Source organism: Coregonus clupeaformis, chromosome 16 (assembly GCF_020615455.1).
Source record: "Coregonus clupeaformis isolate EN_2021a chromosome 16, ASM2061545v1, whole genome shotgun sequence".
NCBI lineage: Eukaryota > Metazoa > Chordata > Actinopteri > Salmoniformes > Salmonidae > Coregonus > Coregonus clupeaformis.
This window is the reverse complement of record NC_059207.1, coordinates 2,340,695-2,365,166: the sequence shown is the minus strand read 5'-3', so window position 1 is coordinate 2,365,166 and position 24,472 is coordinate 2,340,695. Positions and strand designations below refer to the sequence as shown.

The 24,472-nt window shown below is 43.3% G+C and overlaps 1 protein-coding gene across 1 annotated transcript in view; it reads left to right on the top strand.

Moving 5' to 3' along the window:
• The first annotated feature begins 4,626 nt into the window (after positions 1-4,626).
• The window catches only part of LOC121572623 (sushi, von Willebrand factor type A, EGF and pentraxin domain-containing protein 1), a 123,238-nt gene continuing 103,392 nt past the window's right edge, over positions 4,627-24,472 (top strand). Inside the window, exon 1 of the mRNA XM_045225848.1 lies at positions 4,627-5,661. Coding sequence (XP_045081783.1) covers positions 5,119-5,661 — 543 coding nt within the window. The 5' untranslated portion in view covers positions 4,627-5,118. The remainder of the gene's footprint in view (positions 5,662-24,472) is intronic.

The following is a 24,472-nucleotide window of genomic DNA, read 5'->3' as shown; positions in this document are numbered from 1 at the left end:
CCTTAACCCACAAAGCGACAACAGGGGTCAACATGTCATCATTCCGAAACACTTATTTTTTCTCCTTCTGAAATTGTAGGACTTATCCTGCGTTCATAACCAAGCGGAAAGCTGGTATTTACCAGTGGTGGAAAAAGTACTAAAATATCATGAGTAAAAGTAAAGATACCTTAATAGAAAATGACTCAAGTAAAAGTGAAAGTCACCCAGTAAAATACTACTTGAGTAAAAGTCTAAAAGTATTTGGTTTTAAATATACTTAAGTATCAAAAGTAAATGGAATTGCTAAAATATACTTAAGTATCAAAAGTAAAAGTAAAAGTATTTATAATTTCAAATTCCTTATATTAAGCAAACCAGACGGCACAATTGTTTAATTTTTTATTTATGGATAGCCAGGGGCACATTGCATCAATGACATTAATTTACAAACAAAGCAAACATAAAAAACATACAAAAACGTCTTGGGTTATTAAAACCATTTACTTGTGTTACAAACGGTTAATAAATTAAAACGTTTTACTGCTTGACAGACAGTCTCTTTGCAATCATTTCCAATTTGGGGTAAAAAATGACCCATTTTGGCGCTTTTAAGCGAAAAATATGTTGCCGCTTTTAGGGTTAAGGGAGATGGCTGTATAGCCTCAGCTTGTAAAGGAGGCAATGGTTTTGCCCAGGGAGTAGCAGAATGGCTCAAGGTATTTTTACCTGACTTTGCCGCTGGTCTGTAATCTTTGTGAGTGTGTCCATGAGGGTAGGGTAGTAGTCTGTGATGAAAGTATACAGTGCCTGCAGCCTGATTGTAGGTCAGAACCAGTTTGAAGTTTGATTTAGATTTCTGCCCACTTTTGCCGACCTTCTTATTTATTCCTACCATTTCTACCACTAGCATTATTTTGAAAATACATAGGCCTATCACCATTTTGCATTATATAGGCCTACTTTTCCTCCTGCCTGCCTACCTGTCGCGAGACACGTTCTACCCTTCACGGTGTCAAAGCCACAGAACTAGAATGAGATTCTATTTCCATGGTCAAAGTGTATTTCCATGGTCAAAGCATCTTGGCATGGAAGGCTGAAGAGACAGGAGCAGTGCATTGTGATACACCACCTGGCTTGGATCGGCATGATCAACCCGATGAGGTTCCAAGGATGAGCCCATCTGCTAAATGGCATATTATTATTATATTATGAGCCAGGAGCAGCATAACCGTTGTTTAAAGGTAAAAACATAGTGAACTAACACAATTTGACCTGGAGATGGCAGTGTAACGTAAGTCTTTATTTTCAAATTCCAATTTCCAATCTTTATGGGGAGTTGTTGATAATTTACTTATTTGTGACCCAAATAACTAAAACACAACTTGATTTAAAGAGGTTGTTGTGTGTTGTGGTAGCATACACACGTTTATGTCATTCAGTCCCAGATCTCAGTGTGTGTTCTCATACTTTAAACTGCTATATAAAACTAACATGGCACAGGGCTAATTAAACAATGAAAGGAAAGGCTTTTAATTAACTCGTTAATGCGGTTTAGATCTTGTACACATGCTCCATCTTGTTCTTTATGGCTTATTGTTGATTTAAACTGATCCAGTTGGTGAATCCAACGGTTGTTGGTTGTGTGAACTATGAAGTGACTATTTTTGGTACTCTCTTTGTTAACACTACTGGTAAAATGTAGTTTAGTACTACTAAACCACATTTACTAGACAAGTAAAAGTGTTTTTCAACCATCTTTACTGTGTGGAACTGAATAATTATATTGTAACAGAACACAGTGATATGGTATGTTATAGTATGTTTCGCTTAGTAGACAGAATCGTATCTGTCACGCTAGGTTCAGATGGAGTATTTTAAAGTACTGTACTACTACTGTTGCTGTTTTTTTTTTTAAATACGTTATCTTCCTCCTCCTTTCTCTTCTCTCTTTCTCTGGACAGATATGTGAGGAATTTGTTGTCACTTACATCAGTCTTCAGTTGCCGTGGGAGATACGAACCAAAATGTATGCACTCACTACTGTAGGTCGCTGTGGATAAGAGCATCTGCTAAATGACAAAATATATGTATTTTACATTTATAAGAAGGACAGGTGAGAAGGCAGTTAAAGATCTGTGTCAACGTGTGTGTGTGTGTGTGTATGTTTATGTGTGTGTATGCATGTATGTGGCCATGTGTATATGCATGTATGTGCTAGTATTTGCGTGTGTGGGTTCCTCAGACCTCGGCTGAGAACAGCTCTTTGCTCTCTGTGCTCTGTTGGACACACCAGACTCTGACAGTGGATAGGCTGTATTTTTGGTCAAGACTGACTGAGGAGTTTATTTACAGAGTTGAGCAGCAATGCTGTGTGTGTGTGTGTGTGCTGCAGAGAGAAGAGGAGTGCCCCAGAGGCCAAGGCATAGCACCAGCACCCACAGTGCTCTAACCACAGGAAGGCCTATTCTCAGGCCCTCAGACAGGCCCTGTGGGATACACAGAGAGAGAGAGAGAGAGAGAGAGAGAGAGAGAGAGAGAGAGAGAGAGAGAGAGAGGGGGAGAGAGAGGGGGGAGAGAGGGAGAGAGGGGGGGAGAGAGAGAGAGAGAGAGAGAGAGAGAGAGAGAGGGGGAGAGTTTGTGTGTGTGTGTGTTACTTTGTATCCACAAAGCAACTGTGTTTAGAGTATGTGTGTTTTTGCACACACGCTATGTGCTAATGTGTGTGTCTCTGTATGTCAGTCTGGGCCTGTTCATATAAACCAGATCCTCTTTAGTGATTTCACACTGGATCTTCTCTCAGACCACCAACTCTCTGAGGATCTTCACACAACCCTCCTGTTCCCTTCCCCTCTCCCTACACCCCCTTTACACCCCCCACCCCACCCCTCCCTCAACCCCCCTCACAGTCCCATGGGACACCAGAGCCTGTGGAAGGGTATGTGTGTGGTGCCAAAAGCAGGAAGTTGCAGCTGTTCTGGTCAGAGTGTGTGTTTGTCTACATTCTGATTTTCTGTGTCTCTCTGCTGTCTCAATTACATTCAATTCAAAGGGGCTTTATTGGCATGGGAAAAATATGTTTACATTGCCAAAACAAGTGAAATAAACAATAAACAAAAATGAGAAGAAACAAAAACAACATAAACAAAAAACGATTCAAAATTAACAGTAAACAATCTCTTTCTCTGTAAAAATGAAGCAATGTCTGCCACACTGATGAGCTCCCAAAACGTTTTTAAGACGCACACATGTCCTGCACCTGAACCAAGTGGGATTTATTAGATGTTCGCTTTTACTGTCTGACTGAGCTTCTCTCTGTTCCTACTCTGTCCCGGCCACTGAAGTGAAGCCACCTTACTTATCTGGTGAGTGTGCATGCATCCCAAATGGCACCCTATTCCCTTTATAGTGCACTACTTTTGACCAGTGCCCATAAGGTGTCATTTGGGATACACCTTATGACGCTGCCTTCTATTCCCACTTGTCAGACTAGAAGTTTCCAGTGCTGTTAAGACCAATGGGTTTATATGGGCTCCCTCTCCCTTCTTGGCTAATGGTAGGGTCTCTCTCTCTCTCTCTCTCTCTCTCTCTCTCTCTCTCTCTCTCTCTCTCTCTGGTCTCTCTCTCTCTCTTTCTTTCTGTCTCTGGTCTCTCTCTCTCTGTGTGTCTGTCCTCTCTTTCTCGCTCTCTCTGGCAGAAAGCTTTGCCTCTGTCACTCCTCTTTCTACCTTCTATCACAGAACTTCTAAAGTAATTTCTCTATGGCCATTCCAGTTCCACAATATCTTCCTCCTGATATTATTTGTTCCTGAACAAGACCCTTCTTAAGAAGGGAGGAGAGGGTGGAGAGGAGGAGCGTTAGGAGAGGAAGTGATGGCTACAACAGGAATGAGAATTTGATGAGGAACCAATTCTAGAGAACACAGTATCTCTGATCTGATGCACTCATCTATCTCTTTTTTTTATCTCTCTAACTGATCCATTCTTTATCTTTATCTAGTAAACATTGTCTATGTACATTTTTAACTCTCCCCTCTCTCTCCCCCCCCCCCTCATTCTCTCTGTCCCTCTCTCTCTCTCTCTTTCAGTGTTTCTAATTCAGATGGTTCTGCTGTCTGCTGTGCGCGATGGTGTGACTGTGTGTCTGTGTCTGTGTCTGTGTCTGTGTCTGTGTTTGTGTGTGAGAGAGAGTGTGAGTGGCGTCCTCCTGCCAGACATATGGACCTGATCACAGCCGCCTGGTGCTGATGTTTTCTTTGGGAATGTTGACATGCTGACAGGCAAGACGCTCCACTGACATAAAAATCCTAGTTAAAGAGAGAGAGAGAGCGAGAGCGAGAGAGAGAGAGAGAGAGAGAGGAGAGAGGAGAGCGAAAAGGAGAGACTGTGAGAGAAGAGAGAGAGACGGAGAGAGAAAAAGAGGAGAGAGCGACATAGAGAGAGGGGAGAGAGAAAGAAAGAGAGAAAGCGAGAGAGAGAGGGAGAGCGAGAGCAGAGAAGAAGAGAGGAGGAGGCGAAAATAAAAAAATGACTTCATGGCTGTGACTGCCCCTTTTCCCTCTGTCTCTCTCTCCTTCTCTCCGTATTTCTCCCTCCTGCTCTCTTTCTCACTCTCACTCTGAACTTTTTTCATAATTTTTTACAATGATTTTGAGAGAGGGGGGAAGAGCCATTTGAAACCTGATTGGGTGCTGGAGCATCGCACGCACACAGGAGCCTGAGGGCAAGAGACAGACAGAGAGACAGAGAGAGAAGGGATCAGCTGTAGCCTTCTGCTAGCGGGACAGACAGACAGACACTTCACTGTAACTGCTCAGCCACACGCCTCTCCAGTCAGCACCCTCCCTCACTAATAGATCAGGACTCCAACAGAAAAGAGGAGAGACAGACAGACAGACGGGCCATAGGACAACTATTTCATCATCATCACTGGTGCTATTCTCTTTTTGGAAGTGCTTTTGGAGAAAAATCTGCTTTGCCTGGCGTCCATGCTGCAGTGTGGCTGGAGACAAATGGGAATGTAGGAAAACACCACCATCATCAAATACTTGTCATCATCGCTATTGGACATCCTGTTTCAAAGTGTTTTATAAGAACTCTTTCCTCTGCTGACACCTGGAGCTGACAGGACAGGACAGTATGTCTACTCTAACGAACCCAGTATGTATGTGGACCTATATCTTGCTTCTGTGGTGCTTCCTGGTTAGTAGGACTTCATCCTGGCCGGCTTTGGAGCAACAGCTCCACCATCTCAGCTCGCTCCGCTACGGCTCCGGATCCCCAGCCTCCCCGGCCCTCAACCTCACCCTCTCTGAAAGCGCAGAGTCCAAGGTGGAGCGCCTGGGCCAAGCCTTCAAGAAGAATGTGCGCATGCTCCGGGAGAAGAGTGGACATCTGGACCTGGTATTCCTGGTGGACGAGTCTTCCAGCGTGGGGGCCAACAACTTCCTGAGTGAGCTGCGCTTCGTACGGAAGTTCCTCTCGGACTTCCCCGTGGCCCCGGAGGACACGAGGGTCGCCCTGGTTACGTTCTCGTCCAAGACCCACGTGGTGACCCGGGTGGATCATGTCAAGGCGCCGAAATCGCATCAGCACAAGTGTTCTCTGTTTAACCAGGAGATCCCTGCTATCACCTACAGAGGAGGGGGGACCTATACTAGAGGAGCATTCCAACGGGCTGCGGTGAGTGACGATGCTTGTGTGTGTGTAACCTGGATTCTTTGTGATTGATTTAGTGTGGTGTTTGTGTGTGTCTGTGTGTCTATACCATATTGTATTTTTTGCATGTATGTGGGTTGTGGGTGTGTATACATCTGAGATTCTACATCACTGACTGAAGTGGATTTAACAGGTGACATCAATAAGGGATCATAGCTTTCACCTGGATTCACCTGGTCAATCTATGTCATGGAAAGAGCAGGAGTTATTCATGTTTTGTTCATTCTGTGTATATTAGAGTGCGCTATGTCAAGAATACACTATATAAATAAATATGCGGTGTGTATAAGCAGTGTAACTAAAATGCAATGTACAGTAGTAGAAATATTAGTATGAGCTATGTCAAGAATACAGTATATAAATACACAGTACAAAAGCCCATAACAAAATGTATAGAATTGCAGGAAATAATATACAGTACCAGTCAAAAGTTTGGACACACCTACCTACTCATTCAAGGGTTTTCTTTATTTTTACTATTTTCTACATTGTAGAATAATAGTGAAGACATCAAAACTATGAAAGAACACATATGGAATCATGTAGTAACCAAAAAAGTGTTAAACAAATCAAAATATATTTGCCTTGATGACAGCTTTGCACACTCTTAGCATTCCCTCAACCAGCTTCACCTGGAATGCTTTTCCAACAGTCTTGAAGGAGTTCCCACATATGCTGAGCACTTGTTGGCTGCTTTTTCTTCACTCTGTGGTCCAACTCATCCCAAACCATCTCAATTGGTCGGGTTATTGTGGAGGCCAGTTCATCTGATGCAGCACTCCATCACCAAAAAAGTGTTAAACAAATCAAAATATATTTTATATTTGAGATTCTTCAAAGTAGCCACCCTTTGCCTTGATGACAGCTTTGCACACTCTTGGCATTCTCTCAACCAGCTTCATGAGGTAGTCACCTGGAATGCATTTCAATTAACAGGTGTGCCTTCTTAAAAGTTAATTTGTGGAATTTCTTTCCTTCTTAATGCGTTTGAGCAAATCAGTTGTGTTGTGACAAGGTAGGGATGGTATACAGAAGATAGCCCTATTTGGTAAAAGACCAAGTCCATATTATGGCAAGAACAGCTCAAATAAGCAAAGAGAAACGACTGTGCATCATTACTTTAAGACATGGTCAGTCAATCCGGAAAATGTCAAGAACTTTGAAAGTTTTTCAAGTGCAGTCGCAAAAACCATCAGGCGCTATGATGAAACTGGCTCTCATGAGGACCGCCACAGGAAAGGAAGACCCAGAGTTACCTCTGCTGCAGAGGATAAGTTCATTAGAGTTAACTGCACCTCAGATTGCAGCCCAAATACAGTGCCTTGCAAAAGTATTCATCCCCCTTGGCGTTTTACCTATTTTGTTGCATTACAACCTGTAATTTAAATTGATTTTTATTTTGATTTCATGTAATGGACCAGCACAAAATAGTCAAAATTGGTGAAGTGAAATGAAAAAAATAACTTCTTTCAAAAACTAAATAACGGAAAAGTGGTGCGTGCATATGTATTCACCCCCTTTGCTATGAAGCCCCTAAATAAGATTTGGTGCAACCAATTACCCTCAGAAGTCACATAATTAGTTAAATAAAATCCACCTGTGTGCAATCTAAGTGTCACATGATCTGTCACATGATCTCAGTATATATACACCTGTTCTGAAAGGCCCCAGAGTCAGCAACACCACTAAGCAAGGGGCACCACCAAGCAAGCGGCACCATGAAGACCAAGGAGCTCTCCAAACAGGTCAGAGACAAAGTTGTGGAGAAGTACAGATCAGGGTTGGGATATAAAAAAATATCAGAAACTTTGAACATCCCACGGAGCACCATTAAATCCATTATAAAAAAATTGAAAGAATATGGCACCACAACAAACCTGCTAAGAGAGGGCCGCCCACCAAAACTCACAGACCAGGCAAGGAGGGAATTAATCAAAGAGGCAACAAAGAGACCAAAGATAACCCTGAAGGAGCTGCAAAGCTGCACAGCGGAGATTGGACTATCTGTCCATAGGACCACTTTAAGCTGTACACTCCACAGAGCTGGGCTTTACGGAAGAGTGGCCAGAAAAAAGCCATTGGTTAAAGAAAAAAAATAAGCAAACACGTTTGGTTTTCGCCAAAAGGCATGTGGGAGACTCCCCAAACATATGGAAGAAGGTACTCTGTTCAGATGAGACTAAAATTGAGCTTTTTGGCCATCAAGGAAAACGCAATGTCTGGCGCATACCCAACACCTCTCATCACCCCGATAAACCATTCCCACAGTGAAGCATTGTGGTGGCAGCATCATGCTGTGGGGATGTTTTTCATCGGCAGGGTCTGGGAAACTGGTCAGAATTGAAGGAATGATGGATGGCGCTAAATACAGGGAAATTCTTGAGGGAAACCTGTTTCAGTCTTCCAGAGATTTGAGACTGGGACGGAGGTTCACCTTCCAGCAGGACAATGACCCTAAGCATACTGCTAAAGCACCACTTGAGTGGTTTAAGGGGAAACATTTAAATGTCTTGGAATGGCCTAGTCAAAGCCCAGACCTCAATCCAATTGAGAATCTGTGGTATGACTTAAAGATTGCTGTACACCAGAGGAACCCATCCAACTTGAAGGAGCTGGAGCAGTTTTGCCTTGAAGAATGGGCAAAAATCCCAGTGGCTAGATGTGCCAAGCTTATAGAGACATACCCCAAGAGACTTGCAGCTGTAATTGCTGCAAAAGGTGGCTCTACAAAGTATTGACTTTGGGAAGGTGAATAGTTATGCACGCTCAAGTTTTCAGTTTTTTTGTCTTATTTCTTGTTTGTTTCACACCAAAAAATATTTTGCATCTTCAAAGTTGTAGGCATGTTGTGTAAATCAAATGATACAAACCCCCCCAAAATCTATTTTAATTCCAGGTTGTAAGGCAACTAAATAGGAAAAATGCCAAGGGGGGTGAATACTTTCGCAAGCCAATGTAAATGCTTCACAGAGTTCAAGTAACAGACACATCTCAACATCAACTGTTCAGAGGAGACTGCGTGAATCAGGCCCTCATGGTCAAATTGCTGCAAAGAAACCACTACTAAAGGACACCAATAATAAGAAGATACTTTATTGGGCCAAGAAACACAAGCAATTAGCAATTAACAATTAGACCAGTGGAAATCTGTCCTTTGGTCTGATGAGTCCAAATGTGAGATTTTTGGTTACATCTGCCGTGTCTTTGTGAGACACAGAGTAGGTGAACGGATGATCTCCGCATGTGTGGTTCCCACCATGAAGCATGGAGGAGGAGGTGTGATGGTGTGGGGGTGTTTTGCTAGTGACACTGTCTTTGATTTATTTTGAATTCAAGGCACATTTAACCAGCATGGCTACCACTGCATTCTGCAGCGATATGCCATCCCATCTGGTTTGCGCTTAGTGGGACTATAATTTGTTTTCAACAGGACAATGACCCAACACACCTCCAGGCTGTGTAAGGGCTATTTGACCAAGAAGGAGAGTGATGGAGTGCTGCATCAGATGACCTGGCCTCCACAATCACCCGACCTCGACCCAATTGAGATGGTTTGGGATGAATTGGGCCGCAGAATGAAGGAAAAGCAGCCAACAAGTGCTCAGCATATGTGGGAACTCCTTCAAGGCTGTTGGAAAAGCATTCCTCATGAAGCTGGTTGAGAGAATGCCAAGAATGTGCAAAGCTGTAATCAAGGAAAGGAGTGGCTACTATGAAGAATCTCAAATATAAAATATATTTTGATTTGTTTACCACTTTATTGGTTACTACATCATTCCATATGTGTTCTTTCATAGTTTTGATGTCTTCACTATTATTCTACAATGTAGAAAATAGTAAAAATAAAGAAAAGCCCTTGAATGAGTAGGTGTGTCCAAACTTTTGACTGGTACTGTATATTCAGAGCAATATCCCTGTAATGCTTAGAGAAGATCTTATGTCAAGTGTTATTGCAGTGTTGTGGTTGCAGGTTCACTTGGCACATCTAAAGCCTTTTATTTTGGGGTGTTGCTATAGGCCACCAAGTGCTAACAGTCAGTATCTAAATAATATGTGTGAAATAATTGATAGTGTATGTGATGTAAACAGAGAGGTCTACATTTTTGGGGACCTGAATATTAGCTAGTTTTCATCATGCTGTCTGCTCAAGAGGAAGCTTCTCACTGTAACCATATTCTGTAATCTGGTTCAGGTCATTAATCAACCTAATAGGGTGTTTACAAACACAACAGGAACAAGATCTTCCAACTGTATTGATCACATTTTTACTAATACTGTAGAACTTTGTTCTAAAGCTGTATCCGTACCCATTGGATGCAGTGATCACAATATAGTGGCTATATCCAGGAAAGCCAAAGTTCCCGAAAGCTGGGCCTAAAATAGTGTTTAAGAGATCATACAAAATATTTTGCTGTGACTCTTATGTGGATAATGTAAAACAATATTTGTTGTTCTGATGTGATTAATAAGGAGCATCCAGATGCTGCACTTGATTAATTTATGAAATTGTTTCTTCCAATTATTGATAAAAATGTACCTGTTAAGAAACTGACTGATAGAACTGTCAAGGCTCCATGGATTGATAAGGAATTGAAAAACTGTATGGTTGAAATAGATGGGGCAAAAGGAGTGGCAAATAAGTCTGGCTGCACATCTGTCTGGCTGACTTACTGCAAATTGAGAAATGATGTGACTAAACTCAACAAAAAGAAGAAGAAACTGTATTATGAAGCCAAGATCAATGATATAAAGAATGATGGAGAAAAAAACTTTGGAGTAGTTTAAATGAAATTATGGCAGAAAGACAAATTCAACTCCATCTTTCATCGAATCAGATGGCTTATTCATCACAAAACCATTTGATGTTGCCAATTATTTTAATGGCAAAGTGGGCAAACTTAGGCAGGAAATGCCAACAACGAACAGTGAGCCATTGTACTCATACATAAAAAAACACATAATGAAAGAAAAGCATTACAAGTTAGGATTTTGTGAAGTTAGTGTGGGAGATGAATAATGATACACCTCCTGGCATTGACAACTTAGATGGAAAGCTACTGATGATGGTAGCTCACTCTATAGCCACTCATATCTGTCATATCTTTAATCTGAGCCTAGAGGCAAGTCTTTGTCCTCAGGCCTGGAGGGAAGCCAAGAGTGGTAAAGCGACCTTTACTGGTTCTAACATCAGACCTATCAGCTTGCTTTCCAGCTCTTAGACAATGGTTGGAAAAATGTTGTTTGACCAAATACAATGCTATTTCTCTGTAAACAAATTAACAACAGACTTTCAGCATGCTTATAGAGAAGGGCACTCAACATGTACTGCACTGACACAAATGTCTGATGATTGGTTGAAAGAAATTGATAATAAGATTGTGGGAGCTGTACTGTTAGATTTCAGTGCAGCCTTTGACATTATTGACCATAACCTGTTGTTGAGAAAACATATGCATTATGGCTTTTTTGAACCTCTGCCATATCGTGGATTCAGAGCTATCAATCTAATTGAACTCAGAGGGTTTTCTTTATTGGAAGATTCTCTAATGTCAAACATGTAAAGTGTGTTGTACCACAGGGCAGCTCTCTAGGCCCTCTACTATTTTCTATTCATACCAATGACCTGCCACTGGCATTAAACAAAGCATGTGTGTCTATGTATGCTGATGATTCAACAATATACGCATCAGCAACCACAGCTAATGAAGTCACTGAAACCCTTAACAAAGAGTTGCAGTCTGTTTCGGAATGGGGTGGCCAGTAATAAACTGGTCCTGAACATCTCTAAAACTAAGAGCATAGTATTAGACCTCAGCTGAATCTGGTAATGAATGGTGTGGCTGTTGAACAATTTGAGGAGACTAAATTACTTGGTGTTACCTTAGATTGTAAACTGTCATGGTCATGGTTGTAGAGATGGGGAGAGGTCTGTCCATAATAAAGAGATGCTCTGCTTTTATGACACCGCACTCCAAAAAGCAAGTCCTGCAGGCTCTAATTTTGTCTTATCTTGATTATTGTCCAGTCGTGTGGTCGAGTGCTGCAAGGAAAGACCTAGTTAAGCTGCAGCTGGCCTAGAACAGAGCAGCACGTCTTGCTCTTCATTGTTCTAAGAGGGCTAATATAAATACTGTGTGTGCCAGTTTCTCTTTTTATAAGAAACATTAATGTGTTGAAAATTCCAAATAGTTTGCATAGTCAACTTACACACAGCTCTGACACACACCTACGCCACCAGACATGCCAACAGTGGTCTTTTCACAGTCCCCAAATCCAGAACAAATTTAAGAAAGCTTACAGTATTATATAGAGCCATTATTGCATGGAGTTCCCATCTCATATTGCTCAAATGAACAGCAAACCTGGTTTAAAAAAACAGATAAAGCAACACCTCACAGCACAACGTCTCTCCTCTATTTGACCTAGATAGCTTGTGTGTATGTATTGATATGTAGGCTACGTGTGCCATTTGTAAATTGATGTAGTTCTGTCCTTGAGCTGTTCTTGTCTATTAATGTTCTGTATTATGTCATGTTTCATGTTTTGTGTGGACCCCAGGAAGAGTAGCTGCTGCTTTCGCAACAGCTAATGGGGATCCTAATAAAATACCAATACCAAATACCTAACATAGCATCCCTCTCTGCTTGAGCCAGGTGTTTGAGTAGGTTAAACTAGCTAGCTGCATTCACTATCTAAGTAAGTGAAAGTGATGCACTGCAGTGCTAGCTAGCTGTAGCTTATGCTTTCAGCACTAGACTCATTCTCTGATCCTTTGATTGCGTGGATAACATGCCAGTTCATGCTGCAAGAGCTTTGATAGGTTGGAGGACGTCCTCTGGAAGTTGTCATAATTACTGTGTAAGTCTATGGAAGGGGGTGAGAACCACGAGCCTCCTAGGTTTTGTATTGAAGTCAATGTACCCAGAGGAGGACGGAAACTAGCTGTCCTCTGGCTACACCATGGTGCTGTTGAAGCTACTGTAGACCTTAATTGCAAAACACTGTGTTTTAATCAATTATTTGGTGACGTGAATATATTTACTATAGTTTTATCTAAAAAGCATAACTTTTTTAATGTTTCACTATTTAAAAAAATAAATAAGAAATTCACTGAGGAGGTGGTCCTCCCTTTCCTCCTCTGAGGAGCCCCGACTGGTGTGCGTATGTGTGTGTAGCGTGTAGGAATGTGTCGATCAGTCAGTTTATAAGTAATTTTCATAACACACGGAGAGAACAGAAAGTAGATTCCACAAAGGCAGCTACAATAACAGGAGCCTCTGGCTCTAAAACGACCATGCTTTCCTCTCCTCTCCTTAGTTTCTCTGTCTTTGACTTCATCATCCAAGGGATTTGCCTCAGGGTTGCCATGTGTTGGAACCTGGGTTGCCATGTTGGCAGGTGATATCCGTCCTCCTGCTATTACTCTGTCATGGCCAAAACACTGCGCCAAACAGACAGGGGCTGGCAACCCACTGTTAGTCTGCTCTAATGCTGTGCATAATAAGAGGAGTAGATGACAAAAAAAGATAGAAGAAAAATTGTAGAGAGAGGAGAGAGAGAGAGAGAAGAGAGAGGAGATGGAGAGAGGAGAGAGCGAGAGAGATGAGAGAGAAAGAGAGAGAGAGAAAGGAGAGAGAGAGAGAGAGAGAGAGAGAGAGGAGAGAACATTCTGTGGATAGTCCCTCCACTTCTCTTCTCCTAATGTTTTTACCTGACTGTTTTTATCCTGCTCTGCATGAGCTACTCACATCTACAGGAGAAGATCAGGTCAAAACACCAATTCTGACTAATTTAGCCACTGTCTTAAGAAGTACTTTTATTCAACCAGGTTGATTAATCCAATTCTGGACAGAGAATTAACCAGAAGTTATCAGATTAAACTGTAGATGCAAGATCGTGTATCCTCCCTATATAAGGCTGAGTAGTGTTGGTACATATCTCTGCAGCTCAGGCTGTTTAAAGACATTCCACCCTGTCTTATCTAGACCTGGCCAGGTCAGCCGGTCTCCAGCATGGGTCCCCTCATCAATCTCGATTAGATATATATATACACACACACACACACACACACACACACACACACACACACACACACACACACACACACACACACACACACACACACACACAGCAGACAGAGGAGGAAATGGCCATATCCCAACAGGGGAAATGGAATCCTCTCTTATCACTAACCAGGTCTGACCCCCTGGAGCGCTTTCTTTCTCTCTCATCACCTTTCTTTATCTCACTCCTATTCCTTTCCCTGCCATCCTTTTCTTTTCTCCTCCCCTATCTTTTCTGTATCCCTTCACCCTCTCTCTCTCTCTCTATCTCTCTCTCTCTCTCTCTCTCTCTCTCTCTCTCTCTCCCTTCACCCTCTCTCTCTCTCTCTCTCTCTCTCTCTCTCTCTCTCTCTCTCTCCCTTCACCCTCTCCCGTCACTCTCTCTCTCCCTTCACTCTCTCTCTCCCTTCACCCTCTCTCTCTCTCTCTCTCTCTCTCTCTCTCTCTCTCTCTCTCTCTCTCTCTCTCTCTCTCTCTCTCTCCCCCCACCCTCAAACCCTCTTTTATAGATGTGGGAATGATTTAAACTTTAACCCCACTAGATACAGGCACATTTAAAGCACCCCCTTTTGCAGACTGTATTCGGTATCTCTATCTATTCCATTCACCACTAATGAAGCTCAGAAAGTGGTCACACTTCATGGCCTGCCTGGTTCTCCCCATTCATTACCCATGTTGCATTTCACTGCCATTTCCGTTCACACTTTCATTACTTGGCCATTCAGGGTGTGTGAACTAGCAATGTGTGTGTGTGTGTCCAACAACTGAAGACTGTGTGTTAGAGATCCTTTGAAGTATCTCAGAACCTCTCCTTAATTTAGTATTGCGAAAGTCTCTCTCTCTCTGTTATGCGCAAAACCCCCAGAAGAACCCATCATTTATCAGATGTTTTTAAAACCAATATCACATATTTTGACTGTAATGCGGTTCATAAACTCTGCTGGAGGGCTCAACGGCACTAAGAAGTCAACTCTCTGGAATGTTAATCTCCCATTGGAAGAATGAAGGGGGACTTTGACAGAAAGAGGTCACTATTACATTTGAGTCAACACTCTTGTCCAGAGCGACTTACAGTAGTGAGTGCATACATTTTCATATTTTTGTTTGTACCGTTCCCCCGTGGGAATTGAAACCACAACCCTGGCGTTGCAAGTGCCATGCTCTACAAACTGAGCCCCAACTGAGCCACACGGTTATATTAGGAGATAACTGTATCCCCCCTAGTTGCCCCTATGCTACCCATGTAAACAAACACATTAAAAATGCTAAAGACAAGGTCTACAAAAAGTGTGTTTGTGTCTACTCTACAGGAGCTATCTGGCTATTAAATCAATGAGAGGACATGCAGCTGCTCTTCTTTCATGAATCAGTACACCTGTATAGTAGAAGTATATGTTCATACGTGAGTGATTGAGATTCCAGGGTCGGGATATGGACATTTGAATGAGGATTTTTTAAACATGTCACGGCTAGGGTTAGGAGAATATCATACACCTGCCAATCGTCCCAAGGGAGCTGAGTTGAACCATTTTTCCGTTGTCATTTGCTCACACTTGCAGATTCATTCAAAGACAGTTTTTCCATATGCTCGCCATGAGTTTCAGTTCAGTCTGGTCCAACCTTTGTTTGCTTGGCACCCACAGTAGCCAACCCTGTTAGTAAATTTAGCTGGGAAGCCATTCACACCTCCCTTTCTCTATATTCAGTCCAGCTGTCTTCTTCCAATTATTTGCATGATATACAGTAGCAACCCTCTCCTATTGGATCAGATGGGTGTTTTACTGTTTGGAGGCCAGGTGATTCACTGGAGCCCTTAAAGGACCGGCTCATCTAAAAAAGCTGCCTGTTTTACCCACATATGGTTTCCTCAACATTTATGTCCTTGCTCAGGGCGTCGCTGGAAACTTTTCTGGCTGTCGAAATTGAGATTGACAGGATAGACTCAACAGTAGTGTGTGTGAGTCAGTGTCTTTCCAGGACAGAAGATCAGAGAGGGGATCCATTAGTCTTTTGGTTTTGACTTTCACTTTGGCAATTACCTGTAAGTGCCACGCAGTCTGATGGTATGAGTAGGCCCTGGAGTTTTTCCTGACCACATACCCTGTGAGTGACCACGGAAAACTCCTGGCGGAGGAGTGTGAAGAGGATAATAAATGGGCAGTCTCTTCTCCGATCACATTTCACCAATTACACATCTGAGTTTCTGATCAGGTAACCTCTGCAGCCTCTCTCCTCACCCCTGCCATCATTTTGAAACCGACACCACACATTCTCCAGAAATGTGGGGTTGTTTTCCACCAGTACCCTCCTCCTCCTCCTCCTCCTCCTCCTCCTCCTCCTCCTTCTTCAGTCTCTCACACACTGAACATCCAGAGGTATTCTCTGACCTACAAGAAACAGTGATGAATAACAGGGTCAGATGTTAAGAGAGAGAGAGAGAGAGATGGAGAGACAGAGAGAGAGAGAGAGAGGGAGGATAGAGAGAGAGAGAGACAGAGAAAGACATATACAGACAGCGACAGAGAGAGAGAGAGAGGGGGGGGCTTTAGGGCACTTGTCTGGAGAGCGACTGTTCTCACTGATGCTGAGGAGATAGCAGAGACCAGGGCCTCAGGTCTGATACTGAGGAGATAGCAGAGACCAGGGCCTCAAGTCTGATACTGAGGAGATAGCAGAGACCAGGGCCTCAGGTCTGATACCGAGGAGATAGCAGAGACCAGGGCCTCAGGTCTGATACCGAGGAGATAGCAGAGACCAGGGCCTCAGGTCTGATACTGAGGAGATAGAACAGGGCCTCAGGTCTGTGAGCTTATATGTGGCTGCAGGAAACTGATGAAAGACGTGTCAGATATGGTTGAGATATGGCTGACACACGCACACTCTGCATGGTCAACGGAGTTCAATGGACACTGGTCCACATGGAAGCTAGTGCTGTGGATCCCCATGGTGCAGAACCCATGGGAGTTCTAAAGCTCTCCAGGAATGTCAAATCAAATCAAAAACAATGTACAATGTTGTTTATGTTTCAAAGGTCTTCCATTCTGTGTGTTTGTTTGTGTGTGTGTATGTGTGTGTGTGCGCGTGCGCGCATGTGTACGTGTGAAAACACAACCTGTTGTGAAAATGTACTAAAATCCCTCATGATATGTAGCCATGCGGAATTAATGAGTCAAAAATCTAATTACGTCAAATCCCGAAGTGAAACTATGAGATCAAGTTGTGTATTGGGCCTAGGTAACATTTAAGCAATAAGGCCCGAGGGGGTGTGGTATATGGCCAATATACCATGGCTAAGGGCTGTTCTTATGCACGACGCAACGCGGAGTGTCTGGATACAGCCCTTAGCCGTGGTATATTGGCCATATACCACAAACCTCCGAGGTGCCTTATTGCTATTATAAACTGGTTACCAACGTAATTAGAGCATTCAAAATAAACGTTTTTTCGTACCCGTGGTACACGGTCTGATATACCACGGCTGTCAGCCATTCAGCATTCAGGCCTCAAACCACCCAGTTTATAAAGGGAAATAACACATTCCTGTCTCTTGACTGCACTCCTCTCCTCTACCTCTCTGAATATATCTGAATCCAGGCTCCTAGCAGGCGCTCAGCTGGTTTGCTAAGACCTCTGAGAGATGTACTGTACCTGTGTACCGAGCAGAACCTTCATCACTTCTCCTGAGGTCTCAAAACCTCCTTTAGGTTGCCTCCCAAATGGCACCCTATTCCTTATATAGTGCTGTGGCTCCCCACGGTGCAGGACCCTATATAGGGAATAGGGTGCGATTTCTGACGCACACTTACTCTCCCTTTCCGAGTTGCTGGGCAGAAAACTCAGCCCGACATAATGTGGAAAAGCAGTGTTTTAATTTGAGCCTGTTGGACTAGAGAAGAGAGAGGCTGATTTGGGTTTCACGTGTGTGTGTGTGTGTGTGTGTGTGTGTATGTGTATCAGCACCGCTGGGACCGTCACTGTGATCTGGTCGGGTGCAGTACATTGTGCGGAGCTGAGCCTTACACTGTGTTGACATACCTTTGGCTAGGACGGAAATGTGTGTGTGTGTGTGTGTGCGTGTGTGTGTGTGTGTGTGTGTGTGTGCGTGCTGAGACCAGCAATTGTTGATGGCTTTCCTTGGGTGAGGACAGTGGTGGTTGCCCCTAGACCTAATCACAGTGTGTGTGTACAGACCCTGTTTGCCTGGCTGTAGTTTGGTTCAATTATTTCTGGTGTGGCCGTATTGACAGCTCCTAGTGGTGTAACGACCATGTTCTACATAAGAGGGTTGCCATCTACAGTGACTTCGGATTCAGACCCCTTGACCTTTTCCACATTTTGTTAGGTTACAGCTTTATTCTAAAATTGATTAAATTGTTTTTTTCCCTCATCAATCTACACACAATACCCCATAATGACAAAGCAAAAACAGTTTTTTAGACATTTTTGCTAATTTATTAAAAATAATAAACTGAAATATCACATTTACATAAGTATTCAGACCCTTTACTCAGTACTTTGTTGAAGCACTTTTGGCAGCGATTACAGCCTTGAGTCTTCTTGGGTATGACGCTACAAGCTTGGCACACCTGTATTTGGGGAGTTTCTCCCATTCTTCTCTGCAGATCCTCTCAAGCTCTGTCAGGTTGGATGGGGAGCGTCGCTGAATACTTGTGTAAATAAGGTATTTCTGTTTTTGTTTTTAATACATTTGCAAAAATGTCTAAAAACCTGTTTTCGCTTTGTCATTATGTGGTATTATGTGTAGACTGCTGAGGAAATTGTTTTATTTAATCAATTTTAGAATAAGGCTATAACGGAACAAAATGTGGAAAAAGGGGTCTGAATACTTTCCTAATGCACTGTATCTGACTCATAGTACCCTCAGACAGACGGGCCAGAGTCTGAGTACCAGCCCTCATGCATGACACTGTTGCTCTGCCTGTCTGTCTGTCTCTGTTCTCTGTTCTTTGTCTCTGTTCTTTGTCTCTGTTCTCTGTTCTCTGTTCTCTGTTCTCTGTCTCTGTCTCTGTCTCTGTCTCTGTCTCTGTCTCTGTTCTCTGTTCTCTGTTCTCTATTCTCTGTTCTCTGCCTGTCTATCTCTGTTCTCTGTTCTCTGTTCTCTGTCTCTGTACACTATTCCTTACATAAGTAGTGCACTATATAGGGAATAGAGTGTCAGTTGGGACTCAGCCTCTCGCTGGGTCCTGTGGAAACAGTCTCTGTCTTTGTGTGTTGTTGCCTGGAGATGGAAAACCGGGCCCTGAACCAACCAGACTCTACATTACTGGACCACAGGCTCCAATCTCCCAGCCCATTGGTTGGTGGCAGCAACTAATCGTGGTTCTGTGGTCAATGAATGCTGTGGTTCAATACTTATATTATTCCATCTTTGGCGTGTTTGTGCCTGTGACTGACAGGCTTTTTGTGTGTGTGTGTGTGTGAGTGTGTGTGTGCTTTAGAGACTTTGTGTTTGTATTCATTATGTGTTTTTACACATTCGTGTTCGTTGAGCTTCTCCTATCTTGTGCTCTTGGCTTCTAGTTTTCTTCAATTTTTTCTGTTTCTTGTTCTCCACTCTTTAGTGCGTCAGCGCTCACTGCCTAATTGTCTCATATTAGTTAGAGAGACTTTGCCAAACACATCACCACTCTTGTCCTGCTCAACTGAACATACCCTCGGCCATGGGGAAATCACTGCATACCACAGTTTCAAAACTGGCCCAAAAGGAATCATTCAATTGGCGCTTTAATTCCGACGAAGCAATTACGAACCCTCAAGCCTGTTTCTCAAAACACACACTGACACACACAAAATTAGGCTTTTGAATGAGCTAAGGATATGAAAATGGAAAGCAATCTAGCTATAGTGAACCTATGAAACGCAAACGGCAGCCAAGCCTGAAGAAAATTCCCAGGCGGTTAAAATGCTCGCATGTAATTTCAGACGGCAACGTTCCTTCATCTTCTTTTTTGCTTGTTTTTCTTCTAATAGCTATTGTTCCCCTGAGACCGGGATTTCTTTTTAATGATCATAGCAAAAAGACTGATGTAGTCCATAAAATCAACTCTTCGAGGTGGGGAGTCTGTGGTGTACATGTTAAAACGCTACATTGCGTGCGTGTTAGCCAAGGCCTCTCCACCACCAGCCCCATATGAGGGGTACAACCAGCTAACAGGCCAACAAAACTCCCCCTCCAACATTCAAATGGAGCCGAAACTCACAGATAGGTGCTGCTGACACCAGCCTTGTGTGCGTGTATTTGTGCATGTGGGTGTGGTGTCTCTCAGGGGGTCGGTGTGGAAGGAGTGAGTCTCTTTTAAGAGATAAGAGAGAGGTTTGGGAGACTGAAGCACTGAAAGCAGGGTGAGAGGGTAAGAGAGGTGTCGACTGAGGAGAGGGAACCAACTGTCAGCAGCCCACAGCCTGTAGGCTAGCCAGTGTGTGTGTGTGTGTGTGTGTGTGTGTGTGTGTGTGTGTGTGTGTGTGTGTGTGTGTGTGTCAAGGATCATATCACCTCTACCTTACCTGCCACCCTAGACCCACTTCAATTTGCTTACCGCCCCAATAGATCCACAGATTATGCAATCGCCATCACTCTGCACACTGCCCTATCCCATCTGGACAAGAGGAATACCTATGTAAGAATGCTGTTCATTGACTATAGCTCAGCATTCAACACCATAGTACCCTCCAAGCTCATCATTAAGCTTGAGGCCCTGGGTCTGAACCCCACCCTGTGCAACTGGGTCCTGGGCTTCCTGACGGGCTGCCCCCAGGTGGTGAAGGTAGGAAACAACACCTCCACTTTGCTGATCCTCAACACTGGGGCCCCACAAGGATGCGTGCTCAGCCCACTCCTGTACTCCCTGTTCACCCATGACTGCGTGGCCAAGCATGCCTCCAACTCAATCATCAAGTTTGCAGACGACACAACAGTAGTAGTCTTGATTACCAACAATGACGAGACTACAGGGAGGAGGTGAGGGCTCTGGGAGTGTGGTGCCAGGAAAAGAACATCTCACTCAACATCAACAAAACAAAGGAGATGATCGTGGACTTCAGGAAACAACAGAGGGTGCACCCCCCTATCCACATCGACGGGACCGCAGTGGAAAAAGTGGAAAGCTTCAAGTTCCTTGGCGTACACATCACTGACAAACTGAAATGGACCACCCACACAGAGAGTGTTGTGAAGAAGGCACAAAAGAGCCTCTTCAACCTCAGGAGGCTAAAGAAATTTGGCTTGGCACCTAAAACCCTCACAAACCTTTACAGATGTACAATTGAGAGCATCCTGTCGGGCTGTATCACCGCCTGGTACGGCAACTGCACCGCCTGCAACCACAAGGCCCTCCAGAGGGTGGTGCGATCTGCACAACGCATTACCGGGGGCAAACTACCCGCCCTCCAGGACACCTACAGCACCCGATGTCACAGAAAGGCCAAAAAGATCATCAAGGACATCAACCACCCGAGCCACTGCCTGTTCACCCCACTATCATCCAGAAAGCGAGGTCAGTACAGGTGCATCAAAGCTGGGACCGATTGACTGAAAAACAGCTTCTATCTCAAGGCCATCAGACTGTTAAACAGCCATCACTAGCACATTAGAGGCTGCTGCCTATAGACATAGACTATAAATCACTGGCCACTTTAATAATGTTTACACCCTCTGTGGTCCTCTGTAGCTCAGCTGGTAGAGCACGGCGCTTGTAACGCCAAGGTAGTGGGTTCGATCCCCGGGACCACCCATACACAAAAAATATATATATAATGTATGCACGCATGACTGTAAGTCGCTTTGGATAAAAGCGTCTGCTAAATGGCTTATTATTACATATCTTGCATTACTCATCTCATATATAGATACTGTATTCTATAATATTCTACAATATCTTAGTCACTTTAATAATGTTTACATATCTGCATTACTCATCTCATATGTATATACTGTATTCTATACTATTCTACTGTATCTTAGTCCATGCCACTCTAACATCGCTTGTCCATATACAGTGGGGGAAAAAAGTATTTAGTCAGCCACCAATTGTGCATGTTCTCCCACTTAAAAAGATGAGAGAGGCCTGTAATTTTCATCATAGGTACACGTCAACTATGACAGACAAATTGAGAAAATAAAATCCAGAAAATCACATTGTAGGATTTTTAATGAATTTATTTGCAAATTATGGTGGAAAATAAGTATTTGGTCACCCACAAACAAGCAAGATTTCTGTCTCTCACAGACCTGTAACTTCTTCTTTAAGGGGCTCCTCTGTCCTCCACTCGTTACCTGTATTAATGGCACCTGATTGAACTTGTTATCAGTATAAAAGACACCTGTCCACAACCTCAAACAGTCACACTCCAAACTCCACTATGGCCAAGACCAAAGAGCTGTCAAAGGACACCAGAAACAAAATTGTAGACCTGCACCAGGCTGGGAAGACTGAATCTGCAATAGGTAAGCAGCTTGGTTTGAAGAAATCAACTGTGGGAGCAATTATTAGGAAATGGAAGACATACAAGACCACTGATAATCTCCCTCGATCTGGGGCTCCACGCAAGATCTCACCCCGTGGGGTCAAAATGATCACAAGAACGGTGAGCAAAAATCCCAGAACCACACGGGGGGACCTAGTGAATGACCTGCAGAGAGCTGGGACCAAAGTAACAAAGCCTACCATCAGTAACACACTACGCCGCCAGGGACTCAAATCCTGCAGTGCAAGACGTGTCCCCCTGCTTAAGCCAGTACATGTCCAGGCCCGTCTGAAGTTTGCTAGAGTGCATTTGGATGATCCAGAAGAGGATTGGGAGAATGTGATATGGTCAGATGAAACCAAAATAGAACTTTTTGGTAAAAACTCAACTCGTCGTGTTTGGAGGCCAAAGAATGCTGAGTTGCATCCAAAGAACACCATACCTACTGTGAAGCATGGGGGTGGAAACATCATGCTTTGGGGCTGTTTTTCTGCAAAGGGACCAGGACGACTGATCCGTGTAAAGGAAAGAATGAATGGGGCCATGTATCGTGAGATTTTGAGTGAAAACCTCCTTCCATCAGCAAGGGCATTGAAGATGAAACGTGGCTGTGTCTTTCAGCATGACAATGATCCCAAACACACCGCCCGTGCAACGAAGGAGTGGCTTCATAAGAAGCATTTCAAGGTCCTGGAGTGGCCTAGCCAGTCTCCAGATCTCAACCCCATAGAAAATCTTTGGAGGGAGTTGAAAGTCTGTGATGCCCAGCGACAGCCCCAAAACATCACTGCTCTAGAGGAGATCTGCATGGAGGAATGGGCCAAAATACCAGCAACAGTGTGTGAAAACCTTGTGAAGACTTACAGAAAACGTTTGACCTGTGTAATTGCCAACAAAGGGTGTATAACAAAGTATTGAGAAACTTTTGTTATTGACCAAATACTTATTTTCCACCATAATTTGCAAATAAATTCATTAAAAATCCTACAATGTGATTTTCTGGATTTTTTTTTCTCATTTTGTCTGTCATAGTTGACGTGTACCTATGATGCAAATTACAGGCCTCTCTCATCTTTTTAAGTGGGAGAACTTGCACAATTGGTGGCTGACTAAATACTTTTTTTCCCCACTGTATGTATATATTCTTAATTAATTCCTTACTTAGATTTGTGTGTATTGGGTATATGTTGTGAAATTGTTAGATATTACTTGTTAGATATTACTGCACTGTCGGAGCTAGAAGCACAAGCATTTCGCTACACCCGCAATAACATCTGCTAAACACGTGTATGTGACCAATAAAATTTGATTTGATTTGATTAGATTTGTGTGTGTGTGTGTGTGTGTGTGTGTGTGTGTGTGTGTGTGTGTGTGTGTGTGTGTGTGTGTGTGTGTGTGTGTGTGTGTGTGTGCGAGGACGGACACGTCTGGTCCTCAGGGGCTGCAGTATTAATAGTTGCCCCTCGCGATGAGCAACGTCTATTGAATTGCATTTCTCTTCTCCCTGACGTTTAATGATCCATGTGACTGGATCGAAGTTTCCTCCAATCAGAGCCGTATACAGCTCTTACAGGTGATCACAAGAAGATTGAGAAAACCAACATTGTAAAAGACAAGCCAGTGGTTGTAACAAGCTGAATAACAGTGTGGTTTTGGGGTAAAATAGCTAACAGTTATTCGTAAACCTCTAGTAATGTGAGGTTGAGAGTCAGGCTTGTATTAGATTATACGAGGTTGTTTTTGTCAGCAGTGTTTTTTATTGTGGTTGAGTTTTATATTGCTCAGGTCTGAGTGAGGGAGGCTTCAGTCACTAAGAGCAATTAGTTCTGCTGTTTTGATTTTAGCCTCAATAAACTTGCGCCAGGCAAAGCCCAAGTAACAAAAAATGTGTGTGTCAGTGTGTGTGTCTGTGTCTGTGTGCTTGTGTGTGTGTGTTTGTGTGTGTGTGTGTGTGTGTGTGTGTGTGTTTGTGTGTGTATAACGCACTCTTGCACGTTATAATCAGAGCAGGTCCCTAATGTGGTGCTTTGGCCAGAGATGACATCAATCCAAAATTCACAATCTTTGGAAGGAAAACAAAAGCACACAATTATAATACGTTTGGATTCATGATATCAAAACATGAAGAATGGTTGTTACCTAGCAACCATGTATTGTTTTGTACTTATTTTTCTGTAGAAAGTTGTTGCAGGGGATTAAGAGAACAAGGATCTGAATAACACTGTAGC